Below are 22915 nucleotides of genomic sequence, written 5' to 3'. Positions count from 1 at the left end.
TGAGCAAATTAAACTTTGTTTCTTCTCTATTAGTAGATGTTTCTGTTTTCCCCTGGTTAAGACCAGACTGAACTTGTTTTCCGTGTAAAATAATTACAGTAGACAGTCGCAAACGGCTCCATAATTTTTTAAAATTAAATTATTGTTATTTTGCAAGCCAGCACTTTGCAGTGGAGGATAGTCATCTGCTTCTTGTGGGTGCGCTGAATTGCCAAGGTATTACAGGCTGCGGGTCCCAAAAATGACCCTTCTTTGCCCACAAAGGAACTTTTTTCGATCTGTTCAAAGCTTCCACTGCAGCAGGTAGTTATTTTGGAGCTGCCACACCTAACAAATACCATGACAAATATTTATTTGCACGAAGTAATGCATTTCCTCTCAAAAACTTGGCCTCACGCATCTTCAAAGTGTTGCAGGGCTGTTTATTTAATTCTCTCACTGTTAATTCTCTCCTCTTCGTTTGTTGGAGGTGGAAAGGCGGAGGTCCCTTTTGGGAAGGCAAAGAGCCGTTAGACTGCATCTGGGAAAACGCCTGAGTTTTAGACACGTCAGGTGCCCTTTGAGTCTGTGTCGTTGACTAATTTCAGCATCAAAGCCTTTTCCTCGGCTGAGGGCTGATGCTCTTCTGTCGCCCTCTTTAATGACACGTCCCGTACAGTACCTGCCACAGGTACCATAAAGGTAAAAGGCTTTTGCGTTACGTATAACGCGACGTGAAACCACACCGGTGGCAGGTCCTAACTTCCCAGTGCTTTCCTGTGCATCTGCAGTATTACTTATTTAAGGTAGCTTTTGTGCAGACTACTGTTTGTAATAAATACGAAGAGTTTTATTTATAATAGTGTCATGCCCGCTTGACATCGCAGGAAGGTTAGGTCCCAAAAATTTAGATCATAGTTTGCAAAGGTTGATCTAACTTTGATTATTTCCATTTTTGGCACCAAAAGCCTCATTTTTTAAAAACCGTCGAATCATCTCAGCTTCTGTTGATTTTGTTTTGATGTCAGAGACACAGAAAAATCAAACTCAGAAAAATTGGACACTCAAAATTAGAGAGCTTTTGGGATCTTTTAAGTGCCCTTACATAAATAGCTCACTTGAAGTCAATTTCTGGTAAGGGAATAGGACTCAAGTCTTTCAACTTATTTCACCATAAGCTAATCCGTGCCTAATAGTGGCTTGTTTTGAGAAAGTCTTAACCTTTCTTTTTTTTATGAGGTCTTTGAAGGCCAAATTCAGCTCAACTTTTTATTTCGGACTGCTGAAGGAAGTGAATAATTTATAAAACTCTGTAGAGAAGATTGGAAATAATACCTGTGAAGGTTAGAGGTCTCCTGTGTAAAATAGTAACGCAGCTTCTCCTTCTGTATCATTTTGGTCTCCTTTGCCACAAAATATATCTGAAATAAGACAAGATCGAGAGAGGTGGAACAAAATGTTACAGAGTCAAAAAGCAATTTCCGTACGAGCAAATTAGGGGTGGGTAAGATGTCTCTGTTCCTAAAGAAGGCGAAGCTCAAGAAAAAAATATGCAATTGGTGTATGCGATTAATTAGCAATGTACTTGAATTTATCAAGCTTTGTGTTTATCTCACTAGCTCAACTTCAGGATCACATCAGTACTGTTAATTTTAGAGCTTTTTATATTGGATATTTAAAGACTCATCTAGCACAGCGTTAGAATTAGATTGTATCCACTAAATTAGGTGGCAAGCCACGAACGTTTACTGGTACAAGTTTGTTCTCCAGCACTATATTGAATTTGTCTTTCAGTGTCTTCTCAACCTCTTCATCTGTAAGAGTTGTGATCTGCACCAGGTCCACGTCCTCCATGTAGTTATACTTCACCTTAGTGAAGGTCCATCCAACTAAGGCATAAAGGCCTTCAGCGGTCTGGAGACTGCAGATTGACTTCTTCTGAAGTATGTTATCTGGAGACACTTGTAGGTATGTGTTTAGCTCCTGAAAGTCATTTATATGTCGTGGCTCGAGAGTGAATGTATATATTTTTCTGATATTCCCCAGTTCTGGAGTATCAGTGAAAGGGACACTTTGCTCGGGAATATAATGCTTCCTTTTGACTTTCTCGAAGTACCAAGTGCCGTTGTCTTCCATGAAGCGGAAGATGCCAGGGATCTGGGGTTGATCCTTCCCAGAAATCAGCATCAGTGGCTGCCACGCCTGGTAGGCACCGCCAAAACCAGCATCTACTATGTAGGAATTGCCCTCGATCACCACCTTCAGTAGGATGTGATTTATCTCAGCAGTGTATGCCCTCTCCGCTGGTTCATAACTATTTCCTCCAAGAATACAAACGTCATACCCTAATTCTTGCAAGGCCCAAAATAAAAGGTGGTTGCTTTCCAGGCACCATCCACCGCGTTTCTTTCTCACAATCTTATCGTAAGTAGATTGTAAATCCAGTTTGATGGTCTCCCCGCAATGCATGCTGAGGTTTTCAAAAGGAATTGCCTGGATGTGATGCTGGAAGATGACTGTTAAGGTTTGCAAGTCTGCATCCTTATGGGACTCCTTGTAAGAAATTCTTGCGAAATACTCTTGAATGTTCATTTTGCCTGTGTGAGCAGAAAAATAGCCAGTTACTGAGGGGTTCACTCCTACTTCTGCAGCACAGATTAACTAGCCTGCAAATGTGGCCTAGGCCCTTTTATTGAGGATTTGAAAGAAACCCGTGCCATTCGTAGGAGATGAACACAGGCTAGATCTGCCTGTGTCATCAGTATTTCTTAAAAAGGAGACGAGGAGAGGAGCAGGTGACAGTAATGCTCTCCCTCTCGGATGTTGCCTTCAAGCCAGGTGGATGTCTTTCCTATGGGAAGACATAGCACGTGGCACAACCAAATCTCTGGCCCCGGGTGAGGGTCCCCCATGACAGAAAAATTTAGAAAACTGACAAACAACTGGTTTGCAGAAAAGCTGCTAGACCATACCGGCATAAAAGCCGCAGCAATTTCTTACCGTTTGTTTTACCGTAACAGGTAAGCAATTCTTTCTTTATCCCACAGGTAGTTTAACAGAAAGGTTTTGCATTCATGGCTACAGCTAACTGGGATTAACATCTCAGTGTGTCACCGTTTTAGACAGGCTTCCATGTGAAGTAGATTGTTGTTTTCTTAATCTCTTTAGTTTCCCTGTGGAGTTCAGACACAGCTTTGACCCTGGCTGTTGAAAGGAAGGAACTGTTAATTTTTCTAACCTAAGGGTCAGAGGAACTGATAATTACTAAGAATATATTCAAGGCGTATTCATCAGCTTTTGGTTTCTTTTACCATCTTTTACAAACCAAAGGCCTTAGTTTCAGCTCAAATTATTGGATATATTTTCTGTCTTCATGTCTCTGATCCCCTTTCCTTTTCTTAGCAGAGACTGTCATTGGTACTGTGTGGCCAAGATGCAAAAGGTTCCCTGTAACACTTCTAATCCACTGAATCATCTGGTATCTGCAAAGATTTCTTTTGCCTTTAATCTATATTTAATTTGGCTTTTTTTCCACATGCAAAGATACTTGTTTTCCAGAACGATTCACAATCTGCTAAGGACTGTATCAATTTCCAAAAGGTCTGAGGGTTTCTTGCTCCTTGAAATCGGCCACACGTTCCCTGGGAGGATTTTCAAAAAATCATTTGATGTGGATGGGATGGGAGAGATGATTTCCTTCCAGTGACTGCTCTCAGCTTTGGTCCAACTGCTCCCCGAGGGGAGACCAGCAGTTTGACCTGATGTCCATCCCAGCTCTCAGGCGAGTGCTGGGAGCCTTTGAAAATTCCCCCGTCAAGTACACAGGTGGGAATGCCCCAGCAGGTGAGCACACCAGATGACCTAATCTCTAGACTTTAGCCCCAGTTTTGATGCCAGCAGCACAACTCACTTGACTTAGTTGTGTTGCTCCTGATCTGCGCTCGTACCAGGATTCAGACTGGCTGATGCAAAAGCACAGGAAAATGTAATAAAATAAAGGACTACCCCCATAAGGGAATAAGAAATAAACATTTTCACTTCAAAAGGACCCAAAGAGGCTACATGAAAAAACAGTAACGTGTCTTTGATACCGCATTTTATGTTTTTTTTCCATCCCTTTTTTAGGACAAGGGCACTCATCTCTGGCAGGATCTCCTTGGAAACGCTGGTTGTAGAAAGCCATTCCCTCCCCAACAGACAGCGCACGTATACGCTGGCAGCTCATCCTGTGGTCCTCTGCCTCCTTTTTCTTTCTATTCCCGCTTTTAGCCATTTTGTGTGGCCAGATAGAAACATCTTTTCCCTGTGATGGCGTCGAGCCCCACAAGTCCATTAGCCTGGTGAGTCTGATATGCTTGAAATTTGCTTTCAAGCAAAAACCGATCAGTCCCTGCTCCGTGCCAGGAGCAGGCGGCCTGATGCCCTCCCTATAACCTGTCTCCTGGGTCTGGGTGTCCCCACCACCCCAGCAAGAGTGCAGCGTAGAACCAGCTCCCCTTCCCATTGAGAGCCTCCGTGGGGTGCTGGCAATGAGGCTTCGGGAAAAGGTATTTTGGGAAATTCGCAGCCCGTGCCTCAGTTTCCCCAGCTGCCCCCCCTCATCAATCTGAAGCCTGTATAGCAGAGCCATCCTCGTGGTGGCTGAGGAATGGGGCTCTGATCTCAATGAATGCTTAAAGAGGCTGAAGTGTAATAAAGCTGCAGTAGGAAATCAGTGGCGTTGGGGAGCGTTCGCGGAGCCCGGCGTTCACTCCCTCACCTTCCCGGGGGCAGCTTTTCTTCTTGGCGTAGCCATTCCCACCACGCTAGCGATGGGGCTGCAGCAGCGAGCAAGCCCTCGCCCAGGGACACTTCGCGTTCCAAAACCGGGTTGCCGAGGATCTTAAGCCTGCGCCCAGATCTCAGCCTTGTTTCCTTGTGCTCCCACGGCGGCCGGGCTCCCGTCAGCATTGACTCATGTTCTCCCGCAGGAGCAGCGTGGTGGGCAGCGAGATTCGGACCTTAGTTCTGCCTGTCTGCAAGCGTCCTTGGGGATGACCGTGTCCTTTCGTAATTAGGCTGAATCGTTCTTCTCTGCTAAAATTCATGAGAGGCTTCTGAGGTTGGATCCCCTTGCACACGCCTATACCATTTATTTGATTTTAAGCTACAGTGCAAGGCAGGAGCTGGGGTTTTCATATGCTCTGGCTCAGCGTAAAGGGGTTAGTTTAAGTCTCGAGCACTTGATCTTTGTATTTGGACAACGTCCTTGCAATGCAACGCATGCTGCCAGCCCTGGGGTTGCCGTCATTTATACTTTGCTAATATGCCCACAGCGCAAAGCATATGGTATGCAGACACACAAAGGTGGGCTTCTCCAAACAGGCTGGCCCGCGGCCGCAGGGTGCAGTTAAAGATCAGACACTCGGGCACTTACCTCTCAGCCAGCGAGCTCCGGCTTTCCGCTCGGGTCTGCTCCAAAGTTCCCAGCAAGGGTTGTACTGGGAACTGCCGCTCTTAAAGGTCCAGGCTGCCTTTACTGCCTGGCAGGGACAGCGTTATCCTCCAGCAGAGCAGGAGAAGAGGGGAGAGAGTTTCTTCTTCTATAACATTTTGTGCTCTGATGGGTCTGTTTATTTGTATTGACGTACGTGTAGAAAGCCCTGTCACACAATTCATTGTGTTAGGTGCTGTACGGGCAGCCTGAAAGGTATCCAGTCCCCAAATTGCTTACAATATTGAGTAGATTTTAATCTCCCATTGAGAACTGAAGCCTTCCAGGAATGCAAAGGAGAAATACAATATGGGGAGTGCAAGCAACCTGTGCGAGTGGCGATAACCCCGTCCTCAACCCCGCAGGTCACCCCAGTCCTTCAGTCTCTGGGGCACCTTGGTAGGTGCACCTATGCTGAAGCAGCAAAGCAATAGTGCTAATTTTGATACGGATTTTACATTGTTGACACTCATGTGGCCTTGGATCCCTGTGGGAAGTGACTTACAACAAAGAGATAGTAATCCAAACCAAGAAGTCACTGATTTATTGGTGGGGGATGGCAACTGTTGACTTAATCGCACCGCACTGGGCTATTCTTTGCAGCTGATACCAGACCCCCAAAGCAACAAGGTCAGATCTGCAAAGTCATTCAGCTGTCTAAATCCCCTTGGGTTCAGAGAGAATCCCCCTCCTTCGGCAGCGAGGGTGCTGCTCCCGGAGAGCGCTGTGCTCCCTCAGCCTGCGATGCCTTTAAGAGTTTGCCTCCGAAGTTAGTGATAAGGAAAAAAGCAAACTAGTGCAATCTGAGATGAACAGCCTCTTTTTTATCCCCTTCCAACAGCGAGCTTCGTTCGATTGCTCAGCAATAAAATCTGCGTCCGTGGGTGTGCTGAGCAGGAGGGCGGGCGGCGCTGAACTCTGTGCCACGGAGCGGGCAGCAGCCGGAGCAGCGGATGGGGCACACGCTCAAGGGGATGAGTCAGCTGAAAGGAAAGTGGGTTTTTTCCTATTATTGTTTGCCTTTCACACGCTGAATCTCTGGGGTAATGGGACGTGACACCCTGCTCCTTCACCTGAGCCTATGAAACAGCCCGAAGCACGAAATCACCCAGGTGTGGGGTGAGGAACGGGCCAGCCCTTTCTAGGTGTTCCCTATGTCTGTTCCCATAAACGATGGAGCTTGTTGGCTCTGCCATGGCCCTTCTCCCACCCCGCACCTCTGCCAGACCTGGCTGGGCTTTTACCTCCCTCCATCCCGATGCTCTGCCCCAGCCGCCAGGCTGCTGCGAGGGTAAACCCATCCAGTTTGGCTCCTTCAGCTCTTCCAGTGACGTGGGGACCAAAGAAGGACACAGCTTGGGGTTGTTCAGCCTGGAAAAGAGAAGGCTCCGAGGAGACCTTCTAGCAGCCTTCCAGTACCTGGAGGGGGCCTACAAGAAAGCTGGGGAGGGGCTGTTTGCAAGGGCACGTAGCAATAGGACGAGGGGCAATGGTTTAAACTAGAGCGGGGCAGGTTTAGATGAGACATTAGGCAGAAGTTCTTTACAATGAGGGTGGTGAGACACTGGCCCAGGTTGCCCAGAGGGGTGGTGGAGGCCCCATCCCTGGAGATGTTCAAGGGCAGGCTTGATGAGGCTCTGAGCGACCTGATCTAGTTGAAGATGTCCCTGCTGGCTGCAGGGGGGTTGGACTAGATGGCCTTTGAGGGTCCCTTCCAACCCAACACATACTGTGATTCTTGCAAACAAGCCAGGTCCTGGGACAGTTTCTTACCATCTGTGTTCCAAACTGCTGGTCCACGTTATAAGAAGCCCTTTTTTCTTCTGCAAGCCACTACAGGGGCAGTTGTTTGTTAACATTTTATTGCCCTGTAGGATCGGGGGCCCTCATGCGCTGTAAGGGACTGTTGCACACATGCAGCCAAGCGTATGTGGATGTGTTTGACTCTGGGAAAACAGGGGTTTTTGGGAAACTCACTGTGTCTCTATGAAATACGTTGTGAACCTGCAGAACAGCTTTTATTAACTATAAATTGCTAGTAATAGAAAGCTGCACATATTGCATAATAAATAAAAAAGGCTCAGTGAGTTATTGCGTTTTTTAAAGCCTTAACTGCAAAATATTAGCACATGCAAATAATCAGGGCAACTGCAGTGATTAATGAATATTTTTTACTTTGGGGATACCTGCTGTAACTTGGGGAAAAAACAGCTGAATACTACTTTGTAAGTCTTGATTTTTTTTATTTAATTGTAATTCACTTATATAATTTACTTAATTATAAGTGCATAGTTGTAATACTTCCATGATTTGTACATAAAGGAACATCAAGCATCATCTCAAAGGGCAAAGTGATTACATTTGAGTAATTTCTCATACTAAAAATCTTAGCCTTTAGGTATCTGATTAAGATTCATCGTTTCGCCTTATATCAATATAATTAGTATCACTGCAAACACATCCTCAGTAGAACAGATATGTTTCCGAAAAATAACTCTGCGCATGTATTTGACTTCTGCCATGATAATTAATGTGCAATAACACTTGGAGCCGAGTCTGGCAAGAGGAGCGTGTATTCCCAGCAGTCCGCTGCTGGGTGGGAGCAAGCGAAATGGGTGGGAGATGCTTTCAGTTCAAAGAAATGCTGCTGTTTGGTTATGTCACTGAGAGGAGTTGTGTAAAGCCTGAAACAAGACAGAATTGGCTGCTAATATTTCTCATCATTGGTTTTAGGCCATAAATAGCCTGTCCGTAAGTATCCGCACAGTGTGGCACAGGCGTGGGACTCTCTGACTGCCGCCTGAGAAGGTGTTGTGAATGCAAGAGCAAAAAGAACAGGCTTGTGGCTTAACTACAGCAAACTCGACACTGGATGTCTTTGTTTTTCTGGCTATTAAATTCCCAAAATAATACGGACTTCATTTAAGAGGTGGGTATGATTTTCCCCAGGTGGCAGTGCAAAGTAATAAAGAACAAGACATACAGCTCCATCGCTCTGCCCTGCTACTCTGGGTGTATTTGGAAAAGCTTTTAAGAGATGAAAGGAGTAGGGAACAGCCAGAGCCTGCTTCCAGCTAAGCACAGACAGAAGGGCAGTGATTTGATTGAGCTAGGAAGAAATTATTTGTACCCAAACCAAAAAGAGATGCAGGAGCAGTTGTGAAAATCAATTTCTTTTCCAGATTCATGCTAATACGTTCTGCCTTACACTGGTGTAGATGGAAAGAGAAAGCTTAACCTTTAGATGCTTATCAGAAATAGGGGGAAGGATTGCATGTAATGCCACTGGATTGAATTATAATTCAGGCAGTGAGTTAAAACAGAGACAACCTGCTTGTATTGACGGGTACAAATTTCTTGTCTAGTGTTACATTGAATTTGTCTTTCAGTGTTTTCTCCATTTCTTCGTCTGCAACGATTCTGATTTCCACCAGATCCATATTATCCTTATAATTGTACTTTATCTCGGTGAGTTTCCACCCCACCAGAACCCGGACGCCATCGGGGGTCTGCAGGCTGCACATGGACTTTGTCACAAAGAGCGAGTCCGGCGCTGTCTGCAGGTGGGCGTTGCGGTCTCTGAACTCTTCGATGTCTCGTGGCTGAAGGGTAAAGAGATAAACCCGACGGCAAACTTCTTTTTCCACGTTGTGGGAAGTGGAGACGGTTTGGTTGGGAACCCACTGCTTCCTTTTCACCTTCTCGAGGTACCAGACCCCGCTCTCCTCCAGCAAGCGAAAGACCCCAGGGGTCTGGGGCTGGTCTATCCCCGAAATCAACTCCAACGGCTGCCATATCTGGTAGACCATCCCAAACCCACCATCCACGATGTAGGATTTGCCGTCAAGCACCACTTTTAGCAGCAGGTGATCAATTTCATCTGCATATGCATCATACTCCGGGACATAAACTTTTGATCCCAGGAGGGTGACATCGTAGCCGAGGGTTTTCAGGACCCAAGATAAAAGGTGGTTGTTTTCCATGCACCAGCCCCCGCGTTTCTTCCTCACTATCTTGTTGTAAGTCGCTTCCAGGTCCAGCTCAATGCTTTCCCCACAGTGGATGCTGAGGTTTTCAAAAGGGACGGCTTGGATGTGGTGCTGGAATATATCCGTTAAGGTAGCCAGGTCCGGCTTATCGTAGGAGCCCTGGTAAGAAATTCTGGCAAAATACTCCTTGATGTCCATGCTGCCTCTGGGAGAAGGGTGAAAGAAATCACAGGTTTTGTCAGAAGTGACAGAAGGCTCTTCCCCATCCCTTGTAATGGAGCACTCATCAGTATGGGCAGCCTGCTCGGAAGAGGAGCGGGATTTGACTAATGGCCCAATCAAAGGCAGCGGAGTGGGAGTATTAGCGCTGAGGGAAGCCAATGGGACACTGCTGATGAGCACAAATGTTATTTTTAATTGTTTCTTTTACAGCTGTGACGAGAAGCTCCAGCTGTGCTAAGCACATTTCAGCAGAGAGTTCCTGCCCAGCAAAGCTACAAATCTCCATAGGAAGGAACAAAAACAGTAGCAGCGCTCCTTCCCGCTAGAAATTATAGGAACTGAGACTCGCCAGATCTGAACTGCTTTACTCATGGTTTGAGTCAGCAAAGCAGCAGAAGAAAAGAAACCCTCCCACTCTTACAGAACAATCCAGAGCCTGCTTTGCAACCAAAGCTGAAATAAATCTGCCCTGGACGATACTTCCTTCATCATTTAGGCAGCCTGGCATGAGCTGGTCTCACCTGCTCCTGTTCTCCGTGCTGGCGGCAGCAGACGTGGCCTGGAGCGCAGAAGGGTTTTTTTAGGGGAGAAAAAGACGTGGGAGGGGTTTTTTTGCTGCATCTGCGGTGAGCCACCTCCCGGCAGCACAGCTTAGCTCCCCAGCTTTCCTAATCACAGCCCTAAGCCAGCAGCGGGAGGAAACCAAGATTTGGGCCAAAACTACAAGTTTTCAGGGGGCCTGACATTTTCTGACATCACTTTTTTGGGATGCATTTGCTCCTTCAATGCGTAGTCTCCCCAGCGGCGGGTGGCGGTCCCTGGGTGAGGGACCAGCCGTGGCAGAAGGGCTCAGCAGAGGCTGTGTTTCACAAGCCACGGGGGTGGGAAGCAGCCCCAGCCCTTGGTGGTGAGGAAACAAGAACGGGATTTTGATGTAGCCAAGTGCTTTCGTTATTCCTCCCCAGGCACCGCTAAATTTCTGAGTAAGGCGGATGTTGTCCAGATTATTGACCTGAGAGGTCCCCAAATGTTCTCAAGTTCCTGTGTATGATTCTTAAGGAAAAAACCCTAAATCCAACTGTTCCAACAGGATTAAGTTCCCAATCTGATGATAAATGTCTCGCTCCAAATTGGACTGGAATTTTGGAAAGACACTTTCGATATGTAAACAAAGCAATGAAAATGAAACATTCCCATGTGGAAATGAAAATATCCTGGTGAAGCAGAGGGTGACCTGGTTTGGCTTCCCACAATTCCTAACCTTTAGGATAGAAGCGTTACAGAAATCTGTAACTATCGCCTCCTGGCCACCACCACATCTCCGGCCTCCAGCAAGCAGGCCTGACTGACCCACCATCCGGTTAAGAGCATCGGATGATTAGTCGAGGGATTCTCTTTGTTCAGCTTTTGGCTCCTTCCCCAGCTTTTCCCCAGAGCCTCAGAGCTACAACTCTATTCATTTTTGAAAACTTGGCAGAAACTTAGTTCTTGCCATGTGAACTTTAAACCAGCATCACCAGCAATGAGCTGTTCTTCCCTTTTCTCGCTCCCGTTCTTTCGCTTTGCCACAGCAGGCAAAACACGAATAGTAACTTTTACTTAAAGGGAAGACGTCGGGGTGGGGGTTTTCTGTCTGTCTGTCCATCTCTTGCGGGTGTTTATAAGGCCCTTTCAGCTGTGGTGTCTGAAATAAGTCAGAGGGCGTGAAATCCCAGTCTGCTTGAGGTGGATAACCGAGTAAATAAACCAGCGTATCATCTATTACACCGAGCGGCTGAGCATTCCCCACTCTGCAGTTACACCATTTTCTGCTGTGACAAAACACGGCAGTGTTTCAGTCTGTTCAAATAGATTTAACTTCCTGGTTCAGGAGCGCTCAGCTAACCAAGATTCGGGGTGTTTAAAAAAAAGGCTTACCTGGAAAATCAGTTCAACTGCCAGCGTTCTCTCCGGGGTTTGGGGGGATGCTTTTAGGCTAAAGCAAGGGATGTGGCTGGCTGTCCTTTACCTAGCGCAGACAGGGCTCGAGGGCTGTTCTCCTGCTCCTCTTCAAGGGAATGTCTTTTGCCTTAAGTTGCTTTCACCCGCCTCTGTCAGATTGCAAAAGCTGAAAAAAAAAAAAAAAAAAAAAAGCAGAAGGGTGGAGCGTGAGAGCTGGAGTGAGCGAGCAAAACCAGCAGCACTGACTTAACACACACTCAAAACCTGGTCGTTATTAGAGCAGAGGCTGCGTCGCCGGGTCACTCATTTCATGCTTTCTGCAGGGGCTACCTTGGGCTCTGACGAAAAGGGCGCTTTTCTTTATTCCAGTAGCTAGCTGAATGCACTCAGGTAATAAATATATATTTATATTTTTTTTCCCCACAGGTATTAGGTTACTATTTGTTTGGAAACGTGGGGAAGAAACCTTGCGTGCATTCAATCTGAGAAGGGTTTTGCGCTGTTTCCGAAAAGCAGCGAGATTTTGGCACCATAATTTGTGCCCGTTGCCCCAAAACCAGCACGCACCAGAATGTCAGCACTGCCTTTGCTTAATTCGCTCTCTGTGATTTACGGGCATTTTTTTTTTTTATTACAGTAAATTTCAGAGACTGTAAGAAAGCACTGGGGCGGCAGCGTGTCGTCTTTGGTCTTTGCCCACAAGTAGCACCCGAGGACGTCGTGGCGGTGAAGATGCTACTGGCAACGTGAGGGCTATGGAGTGCTAACACATAGGGAGCTCCAGCCTTTGGGTGTGTTTCACACTGCTTTTGTATCTACAAATGTTGCTTGCATTTTGCCAAGCTAAGTCTTATTACTTCTCTCATATATACGGCTGGATTCTTTCCCATTAGTTCCCCAACAGTAGTTCCAGTCCTTCGCATTTAGTATCAACGGCAAGTTTCATTCAAACGCTGATTTATTGGAATAATTAGCAGACACAATAAATCAGACCAAACGGAGATGTCCGTGGTAACTCATTACACAGCTCCACTCCCGTATCAAAATTTGGCTCTTTATCATCCCATCAGTGGCCGGTGTTTGACCCTGCAAGCGAGAGCCGATGCCCAAGTGGAGAGGCGCTGAGGAGAATGGGTTGCCTGCCCTCGCCGGGCTCCTCTGGGCAGATCCAATTTGGTACAAAGAGAAAGTTCATATTCCTGGGTGGATCTGGCTGGATGTGGAATGATATCTTCTCTTCCCACAGGCTAAGGGCCCCTCATTTTGACAAAGAGAAGTCAAATGCAGTCAGACCTGCAGTCCTGGTGGGAACCGTACCCAAAAGAAGCCCACGGAGCCCTCACCGTGCGATGTGCGAGCAGACCCGGCCGTGTTCCTTGCCCAGAGCCATTTGGGACCACAGGCGGTGCCAGAAGTGGACTCTTGGCAAACATGCGAAGTGGCTGGGGACCTGTTCCAGATGACTTTGGGGTCCTGTTAAGACACAAGTGTGTTCTAACCAAGTAGAAGAAAAACCCATTTCTCCTGGTACTTTGGTCCTCAGCTTTTCTCCACTTCTGTCCCTATAACGTAGGTCTGATATTGAGCATTTTCTTCCCGTGTCTTTCGCATTCCCATCCCAACACACTATCCCATGCCATCGTTCTGCATCACTCTCCTCTTTCTTGCCATCCTGCACGTTTTGCTCCTCAATCATTAAAACCACGCGCTGTCATTCTCCCTAGGCGTGCCCAGGGCCATCAGAGGGCAAAGCTCACCCAATGAGCACTAAAGGTAAGAAAAAGCTGATACTGACGCTGGAGTCTGCATTTCACTTCTATGCCACATTGCTGGGGATAATTTCAGGCTCGGTGGGGGCAATAAACTGCAGCCGTGGCTGTTGGGTAATGTGGCCACGATGTGCCAGTACCCGTCCCCACAAGCAGCAAAGGGCAAAGCTCAGCTCAGGGTTGCAGGGAGCGGGACCGCGGGGTGAAGGTGCAAACGGGAATGTCCGTGGAAAGGACACTGCTGTCTACCTGGACACTGTAACGCAGTTTCCCAGCCTTGGCAGGAGCCGAAGCCGGTTGAGCTTTTCCCAGAAGACCCTCAAAGTCATTGCACTGGCTTTTATTTATTTACAAATTTAAACTGCTGACAACATTTAATTTATTACTGAAATCTTTCTCTCATCCAAACTCTCCCGAGAGGCTGCATCAAATATCCCTCCCTCCCTGCTTGAACCGAGTATTACAGGCTGCAATATTTGCCTGGGGAAGTAAAAGCATAGGGTGCCCTGTTTGGGGTAACAGTCAAGTGTCTGCTCACTGTTAAACACCTCCCCTTCATAACAACCTCTGTGATGGGCTGTATAACAGAGCAAGGTATATTATATTTATTATATATTATATTATATTATATTATATTATATTATATTATATTAATTATATTACTGGATGTTTAATATACGTATTATATGGTATTCTACTTAATTATCTGGGTTTGGTGGGGAGGAGAGAAGAGACTTTCAAAGTAATAAAACAATCGAGGTGTTTCAAATGGAATCAGTATAAAATCTTAAATTCTTACACAAGGTCAGATTCTCCTGTCCCGCTGAGCTCTGAGTCACTGGGAAGGGGAATGCTGCGCACCCTGAGCCAAGCGGCTGGCTCTAGCCTTTTATTTCCAAAGGGAATTTAACAGAAGCAGGCTGCCCGGGTACAAGGCTGGTAAATAATATTCACAGCCTATAAACATATTCATAATGGCACACCTCCCTCACGCTTTATATTCATTGCCTTCCTTATGTAATTATAGACATCAAATAGCTGTGGCTACGCATCTTTCCGGATTTGTGTCCGCAGCATCCATCACGTGCAGTTTTGGTGGCGTCCACGCCCCCGGCCGAAGGATGTGCCCGCAACCATGGCAGCACCTTTTTCCCGTGGGATCACAGAAGGGAGTGGCTGTGATGGACTTTGCTTGGCTTTTTCTCGGTGACGAAGAAACCAAATCTAAATTCTGGTGTTTCCACTATCTGAGGCATCTTTCCAAGGGCTGGTGAGTGTCAGAAATTATCTCCTCTGCTTACCTTTACCCTGCCAATATGAGGTTTTTCACACAAGCCAACGCCAAGGGTGTTAATGCAGACCGGAGAGACCACATTGGTCTGTAGGGCCTTCCACTCCTGAGGGTTTCAGCATAAATCTCTAACATGTAAGTGGTCGTAATTCAGTTAAATTCCATTACAAGGGGAACAATCGGCTTTTCTACATGAATGGCTTTATCTCATAGAGGGTTTGAAGCAAAAAAAAAAACATTTTAAGTAACTGCTTTGATGAAAAACCTGCCTGTGCATCTGGCTGTTATTATTGAGACAGCTGCGGTGGGACACATCGGGGTGGGATCCTCGTTGCAGTGTGGTCACAGCGCTGTGGGGACACCCTATAGCTGCTTCTGCCACCCCAGCACAGTGCTCCGGGGTGGATATTAGGAAGGAGAAGTTGTCTTCCATTTCACAAGCAATAACCGCACCCTCAACGTGCTGTTACTGTCTCCGTCTCACGGTTCACCTCTCCTGAAGATACCAGCACTGTTGTCAAACTAAGAAAACGTTGAGGAGAAAGTTCTGAAGACTGGAAAGCAAAGAATTGTGCTAGTTTCTCTGAACTTGCTGGTAAGTGAGTCTGCGAGGGCTGGTGAGCGGCTGGGGAGGCTCCAAGCCGTGGTAGCAGAGGTTTGCTGGCCTGGTGGAGTGGTGGAGAGCATTGAAGAGAAGGATGAAGAAGACAAGAAGAGCAAGATGGTGCATGTGTACGAACACTGCTTGTCCCAGTAGCTGGAGAAGGGGCTGGAGGAGAAGACAGTAGCCTGGTTAACAGCCTGGGAGCTTTCCGTATCCAATTGCCCACCTTGCCCAGGGCCACTGCGGACAGTGAACTCTTTACCAAACATTTTGGGTAACTCAGGCTTTTGAAGTACCTCTTTGGCCAGCTTTGCCCCATCCCCACTAGCTGCTTCACGAGAAAAATGCTGTCCTACCTGGGCTCACGTACTTTTCCTGTTGCCCACCCGGTACGTCCACAATCCCCATGGCCACAGACTCCTCTGGTTTTTCCTTCTGAAGGGTCCGGTTCAAGACAAGCTGGTCAACAGTTAGCAGGGGTCTCCTCTGGGGTCTGAAGTGTAACTGATTCTGGAAGCAAAATAAACCAAAACTCACTCTGCCACATTCAGACACATTTTTCTGATGCATCACTTGGACGTGCTGATAAGGCAGAACCAGGCGGTCAACTTGTATGGGCAGGCAAGGAGGGGGGTCCCCCATTCCAGGCAGGGAAGGGAGCTCCTGCAAGGGGTCGGCAGACCCCAGCCCTTTCCATGCTGAGCGTTTGGAGCAATGCACATCTGCAAGAAGCAGATGATGTTTGCACTCCTTTCTTCCACGTCTGATTCTTCCCCCTCCTCAGCTCCCACAAGCGATGTCCAAAATGCTCCTTACCGGACCGGAGGTAAGAGAGCACCAGCGGGGTCACACGTCAGTGGTTTCAAAGAAGAAATTCAGCTCATCAGGAAGAGGATCAGAAACCATCTCTCCTCCCTGGGGCCCAGGGCAGAGCCAGCGACTCCGGTCAGGGCACCCTCCTGGCGAGCAGGAGGTGGCTCGTCGTTCATTCCCACCATGAATGTCAGCAAATAGCGGGTTGAGTTTTGGGGTTTTTTTTCCCCCTTCCTGAAAGTTCAAACTACTGCGTTATCACACAGCACCGCTGCTTCCTGCCACGCTGGGCAGTGCGGGTCCATCCAGCCCCAGGCACAGGGCTCCAGCTCCCTCCCAAAATCATCGGGAGGTGGGGATCGCCTCTCGGCAACCTCCCAGGGAGCTCGGACACCCAGTGCCACAGATGCCTGAGATTTCACTTTTACAGCTTAGCTTTGCAAGTGCACAAGTTGCCTCCCTCTCTCAGCATCCCACCATTGCACACGCTGCCTCGGGAACACCCCAGTGCTTCCCAGAGCACTACGCACCCACAGCACCTTTGGAGACCCAGGACATTAATTTTTCTCTCTTCATTTCAATGTCCTATCTAGAAATTGGATATATTCCATTTTACTGGCTTTTTTTTTTTTGTGCAGATAAATGCTCCCATGATTAACCAGTTAATAATTGCCATCATATTGTGCTGTCATTGCTGAAGGGAAGCGCGACAATGTAATGTGTAACGGGCCATCGGCGTTGCTGACTGGAGCCTGAGACAGAGTCCTGCTGTCAAAGGCCTAATTTGGACATTTTCCAAATGGGAAAATTTGGAAAAATTTGGGGCTGAATATTACAGAGGTGCAGCCAGGCAAAATGGGCATCCACAGCAGAGCCTGTGAACAAAGCAGATGGTCTACAGGGAAATACTCAGTTGCTAAAGACCAGTTTATGATTCTCTTTAATTTCACCACATTTTCGCCATTATCAGTAGCTGCTCAGTAATTGCAGGGCAAAGCATTTTCCTGGGCGGGGAGAGAAAGGCCTCATTTGAAAATAAAGACGCTATGTTGGTCTAGCCCAAAAGTGAACATAAGACATTCCATTAAACTTAATTAGCTGCTCATCTGCAAAAATTCTGTACAGTTGCTAAACCAATATATACAATAGCCTGTGACCCGGGCACACGTAATTCCACCCACTTCGGTATGACCTGCCTGCCCAAAGAGGATTCACAAGTCAACAGTCTCTACCATTATCAGGCACGTAAACGCCTGGATATCCAAACCTGTCTACCGTATGCAAAGAATATCGTTGCGAGATATTTTAAGAGGAAAATATTCCCAGCTAATCAACAAGTGCAGTGACTAAAGGAGAGTTCTACATGTGCATGAATACAGCGGGGAAAAATGGAAGTTCTCTCAGCCCTCTGAAATTCCTTTGGGGAGCTCACGTTTGGGACAGCAGAGAGGTCCTGACAAAACACTTGCAGTATTTCTGCAACTGGGATACGAAGCAACAGAAAGAACATCTCAAAGTGATGTATCCCTTAATTTTCCTAAATGGAAAATATCTTGGCGTTATAATTCATATGTTCTCCACATAGTAATCTAATCTATATTACTGGGCAATTTATATATTTTTATATATACACACATATATTAGCTCTGAAAAAACAATCTTTGTACATATGCCTAAATCACCATTTATAAGCAATTATTTTTGCAATGAACCCACCAAGCCCCATCCTCAGCGGGGTTAAATTGTCCTTATTCCACCATGGAGTCCCCTTTATTCCACCATTCCACCGTGTCCTTATTCAAACCATGGAGCAACGCTGCTTGCACTCGCCTGGCTCGGAGCCTGCTCCTCCAAAACAAAGCTGCTGTTTCGGTGAAAAGGCTCTCCTTGACTTCAGTGGGAATTTGGATCAGCCCTGATTCAGGCAATCAGCCTGGAAACATGCAAAGCGGGAACAATTACACAAGTTCTGTCATTGCCATTACTCAGATTATTTTTTTTATTTTTTTTTTGGAGGTAGGTGGGAGGGAAACCTTTTATCTCAGTGAAGAGTAGGAAATACAGAGTTATAGTGACAGCAAAGGAAAAAAAAAATAACTGTGCCTTCGGAAAACACATATTCGTTACAATGCACTAACACGCATCACAGAAATAATATATGTTTGCGATGACAACGTATTCCCTCCACCCCAGTGCTGAATCAGGAGTGCGACTGGGGAAAAGAAAGGAGAGATGCTTGGGATTCGAAATGCTCCCCCAGACTTACCTTTATTGGGGTTTTGTGGCTGTGTGAAGGACAGGCTGGAAGTTGTGGGAAGATTCAGGAGCAAGAAGATGGTCCTGGGGGGCTCTTCATTGATTCTCGGCAATGAATAGCCCCACCACAAATATCGCCAGTGTCAGGCATGTCCACGGAGCTGGGCGTTTACAGAGTGAAAGCTTTTTTCCCCAGCGTGAAAGCCAAAGGCGGTAGAGCAAGGGTTACTGTGGCAACCCGGACTCTGTAGCTCTTGGCTTTCCTCCCTGCTACGCACACGCCGGGGACACCGGTGCGACTTCTAAGTGGCACTGCAGGGACGCTTCATAGACCCTTTTCACCTGTTTTTTCCACCTGCCCATGCACCCACAGCTGGCACAAACAGCACAGAGTCGTGTGCACCACAGGTGTATGGAAAAGGGGACAAAGAATTCACACCAGGAGCAAGTGGAGCTGGGAGAAATGGCCCGTGGTCTTGCAGACTGGCACCCTGGGCGCTGCCCTACCCGAGGAGGGATGGAGGGGGAACGCAGACCTCCAGGGGTTCGGGAGGGACTGGGAGCTGGGAAGCAGGTTTTTCAATACGGGCAATGCAGGGAGCCATATTATGGAGAGCAGAGTGGGGAAATAAATTCACTATTGACGAGGTAAATTGTCATAGCTGGTGGGATCTAAAATCACATCCGTTTCTGCATTGCTCGGCTGGGAACTGAGTGAATCTTGTGGAAAAAAAAAAAAAAAATCAAGTTACTGAATCTAATCATCTTCCAGGAATCAAGCTATGCCAAGAAGCAGCCCTTTCCGAAAAACCAGCTCCACGCCTGCTGTGCTGCCCCAGCGCCGATACCCACAATATGATTATTTTTTTTCCAGCAAGGACCAGTTTGATCCTTGGTCAGCTGAACTGGTGAACAGCCTTTGCTGTGGGATGATGAACCTGATTAAAGTGACATCGACCCTGTGCATTTCCAGCCCAGAAGGTAAAAGGCGACTAATTTCCACGCAGCAGCAGCGACGGTACTTTCTTTTCCTCGTCCCACCGTTGCGAATTGATGCTACATCCAGGTCAGTGTTTCCTCTCAGACGGACGCTGGGGATGTCGTCATGCTGGAAGGTTATCATCCGCCTTTCCAAACCTTTATTTAATAGGAGCTGTGGTATGAAATTCTGGTGAAATAGTCCTTGAAAAGTAACCACCTGTTTTTTAAGCGGCTGGAGGCACATCTCTGCTGCTCCCCTATTTAAAACAAATAGACCTATCGCAGAGAAAAGCCTACGGTTCAGCCGCACACGGTGAAGTCCCACCAAGACCAAACCCAATGCTAAATTTGTCGATTCACGCTAATGTTATTTTTAATTGCTTTCTCGGTGGTTGTGCTCGGAGCCTGCCCAGCGCCGGGCGCTGCGTGAGGCAGCCCATGGCAGCTCCTGCCCCGCGCAACCCCCCCGTCCCCCCGCGCCAGAGCAAATGGAGACAAATAGAACGTTGACAAATCAAGTGTTGTCACTGGGGCTGGAGAGGGGACCCTGGACCCGGGCAGGCGATGGAGTGCTTTCAACTTGGGACAGCTTTCTGCTACAATACCAGAGCTGTGCAAACCCTCTGGGAAATTTCCAAGACGTAGCAGGACTCAGCGGCCAGACAGATGAGCACAGCCCTTTTTCCTCCCATTTCCAGCTTTCCTGAGAGGCACCAGGTGCTCCCCAGCCCTGCAGGGAAGAGGGGGCGAGCAGGTCTGTAAACCCTTCAGGGAGCAAACCCCGTCCCCTTCACCATCCGGGAAAGCACTGGGCAACCTCACCACAGGCACTCGCTGGTCCTCTCTCAGCCGGCGTTTGCCAGGCCCTTACCCACTTTGCAATCATTCTCCTAATTCCTGCCTATGCCAGCGTAGCTAATAATTTTCCAAACAGTGTTGTATCAAGAGCTTTGCTGAAATACAGAACCTGAAGTCCCACTACATATATTTCTTCCTTCTCAAAAATCGCTTATCTAATCATAGAAAGCCGGTAGGTAATTTGGGCTACCATTTTTAACAAGCTCCCGTTCTGTTGTTATTGCTCACAACAGTCAGAGGCAGCCGTAGCATCCGATGTGCCTGACTCTGTCTCTCCCTTATGCACGTATCTGTGGCGTATTCTCCAGCGGCTTCTGAAATCAGACGGTGCAAATGTATATTCTGCTTTCAGCTAATAATTGAGAGACTAAACCTGCCTGCCTGCTAGAGGCTCAAGGGAAGGGCTCAGAAATTGGCTGGGAGCTTCCTTCTCAACTTTCATCGCGGCAGCTCCCGAACGTTTCGCCACAAGAAAATTTGACCGCGTATTTATCACAGCCACAGAGATACCTGGTTTCAAACCGCAAAAATCAGTTCACCAACTGCATCGGTTATTGCTCACTGTTGTTACCCCGGCTAACCCAACTCACTTGCTTTCCATCCCTTCGCACAATGAAGACATGAATAGGCGATGCCTTGCCCCATCCTCGACAGAGAAAGCGTTTCTCTTCATCATTTGCTGAGTAACGCTTTGCCTACCTAAGGCTTCGGCCACAGCAGGCTACTTCAGCAGGACAGCAGAATTTAAGCCCAGCCTGACCAAGTTGGCGTGGCTGTGGTCAGGCTGCCCTTCTGCTATTCAAAACCAGGAGAAAAATCCTTTTTTGTTGTTTTTTGTTTTGGTTTTTTTTTTTAAAAAAGGATGTCATCAGTCAATCAGGAACCTGGAGTAGAAAACACTCAATCTGAACATCACGAAACCAGTGAGTTCCTACTGCTGCCGCATGCAAACCCAAACCCCGCATTGATTTGAGACGCAAACCTGAATTGCAGCTTTGATGCCCAATTGGTATTCCCTCTTTATTTGGTTTTTTTTCCTTCAGCGTTGGGCCGGTGCTCAGGCAGAGCTGCCGCAGCACTGCATGTTCCTACCATGGAATAGGGTTCATTTCGCTTTTCTCTCCCTGGGGACCAGCGAGTATTTTTCAAAGCTGCACATCATTTTATTAGTTCTATTCCCAGTCTCCAAAACGTCAGGCTTCTTTTATATGAATGTGCCGCAATTTAGTACCATCAGCAAACTCTGTCGAAACAGTGAGAAATACAGACCTAGCAAAGGTCCCTGCGGAAACCCACCCACAGCCTTCCCTGGCGCCGGCACTTTGCTCTGTACCATCCCCGAACACTTTAATTCGCATAATCCACCCTCATTTGTAACCCACCTCATTCTCCAACCTCGGTTAATGATCTGATTTTGTGTGTTATGTGCTTAAAACGCTGTCTAACAATAAATGGTTTATTTTCTGGCTGGTAGCACCTTTGTGCAATATTCATGATCACTAGATGTCACTGTAATTTTACTCTGTCTCCGGCCCTACTGAACCAGCGTGATTCCCGGGCTCCAGCGAGCTCGCTTTAAAATCCTCTTGAAGAATTTATTAGTGATCAGAAAAATACCCAGCTGCTCTCCTGATGGAGGGTTTCCCGTGGTGGGAAGGGAGGACGGGCCACGCTCCGGGCTTTGGCTGAGTTTTTATGGGCAGTGTCAGGCTGTGGCGGTGCGAATAATGCGAAAACGTGCACTTTTGGAGCCAAGCGCTCACACGTGTGCACGTGTACGTATCATGCGTGGCTGCACACACAGGTTTCTGCTCAACACATGGAAGTCCTGTTAATTTTATGCTGAGTTATTAAACCGCCCGCTGCGTGCGTGCAGCACGACGTGTGTGCCGGCCACTGTTCGACTGCAGAGTCCCCCGGAGCTTTAATGACCACATGCCCTTAAAATTTTCTTGTTGTTCTTTGATAACACCCCCGCTTCTCTCCCAAACACACAGCCCAAATCCCTTCACCGTCATCTGAGCCCTCCCACCTCCTTCCTTTTAGTCCGATCATCCCATTCCTACCGTAACTTCAGTTAATCACACAGGTTTTAGGACTCAGAAATCTCTATAGAAGCATCTTGCCTGTTTCACTCGCCTTAAAAGATTGTACAGAATGTGTTTCTTCAAGGCCAACTCAAATTCGCACTCCCTGTTTCCTGAATTCTCGATTTCTCCATTGGACTCAGCCTTTGGGATGTGACGATTTAAATACTATAGACCACACTCCTGCATAGGCACACATGGGATTTTTTTTTTTTTTTAATTAGAAAAAAAAAAATTACGATTGAAATTAGTGGAAGAGCCTGCTTAAAAATAATTTGTCTCCATCTGATGACATTATCCAGATCAGCAGAATATGTCTTCACTCTGTACACCAGGTCCCGCTGGGGAATGTGCCAAAAGCTGGTCTTTCAAGAAAAAAATCAGTTATTGGGTGTGGAGCACAAAGGCTCCTAATGTGGCGCTGGCAACTGTGCCCGAGGAACCAAAGCTCTTTGCTGGCATCTTTTGGTGAGCAGGGGGAAAGGACCGAGGGCCACAGCTGTCTCCATGTCCCTGCAGTGGGAAGGGATGGATGGCAGGGCCTGGCTACGTCCAAGGGAGCGCTTCACAGATCTGCTGTGAAGCGGTTACACGGAGCCACAACATCCCTCGTACCACGAGGGATGCTGGGGGCGACGTGCGCTGGGTAGAA

The 22915-nt window shown here is 47.3% G+C and overlaps 2 protein-coding genes across 3 annotated transcripts; both read right to left on the bottom strand.

Moving 5' to 3' along the window:
• Positions 1–181: 181 nt before the first annotated feature.
• On the bottom strand, positions 182–4777 carry LOC134515584 (arylamine N-acetyltransferase, liver isozyme-like). Its single transcript, XM_063334704.1, has 2 exons — positions 4739–4777; positions 182–2576 (listed from the first exon to the last, which is right to left on the bottom strand). Exon 2 carries the CDS (start codon positions 2569–2571, stop codon positions 1684–1686), a length of 888 nt encoding a protein of 295 aa, XP_063190774.1. The 5' UTR covers positions 2572–2576; positions 4739–4777; the 3' UTR covers positions 182–1683.
• A 3556-nt stretch (positions 4778–8333) lies between these two features.
• On the bottom strand, positions 8334–18595 carry LOC134515583 (arylamine N-acetyltransferase, pineal gland isozyme NAT-3). Of its 2 annotated transcripts, XM_063334702.1 has the most exons (4): positions 18348–18595; positions 15625–15778; positions 11581–11770; positions 8334–9646 (listed from the first exon to the last, which is right to left on the bottom strand). In XM_063334702.1, exon 4 carries the CDS (start codon positions 9637–9639, stop codon positions 8767–8769), a length of 873 nt encoding a protein of 290 aa, XP_063190772.1. In that variant the 5' UTR covers positions 9640–9646; positions 11581–11770; positions 15625–15778; positions 18348–18595; the 3' UTR covers positions 8334–8766. The 2 variants fall into 2 exon arrangements, with proteins under 2 accessions (XP_063190772.1, XP_063190773.1); XM_063334703.1 differs by lacking the exons at positions 15625–15778; positions 18348–18595 and adding an exon at positions 12948–13079.
• Between the last annotated feature and the right edge of the window lie 4320 nt (positions 18596–22915).

The sequence above is a fragment of the Chroicocephalus ridibundus genome, chromosome 4, assembly GCF_963924245.1.
Source record: "Chroicocephalus ridibundus chromosome 4, bChrRid1.1, whole genome shotgun sequence".
Taxonomy (NCBI): domain Eukaryota; kingdom Metazoa; phylum Chordata; class Aves; order Charadriiformes; family Laridae; genus Chroicocephalus; species Chroicocephalus ridibundus.
This window is presented reverse-complemented; position numbering and strand designations above follow the sequence as displayed.

What these genes read in the sequence shown, in the direction of transcription:
- LOC134515584 (XM_063334704.1), bottom strand. Translation starts at nt 2,571, where the DNA reads ATGAACATTCAAGAGTATTTCGCAAGAATTTCTTACAAGGAGTCCCAT.
- LOC134515583 (XM_063334702.1), bottom strand. Translation starts at nt 9,639, where the DNA reads ATGGACATCAAGGAGTATTTTGCCAGAATTTCTTACCAGGGCTCCTAC.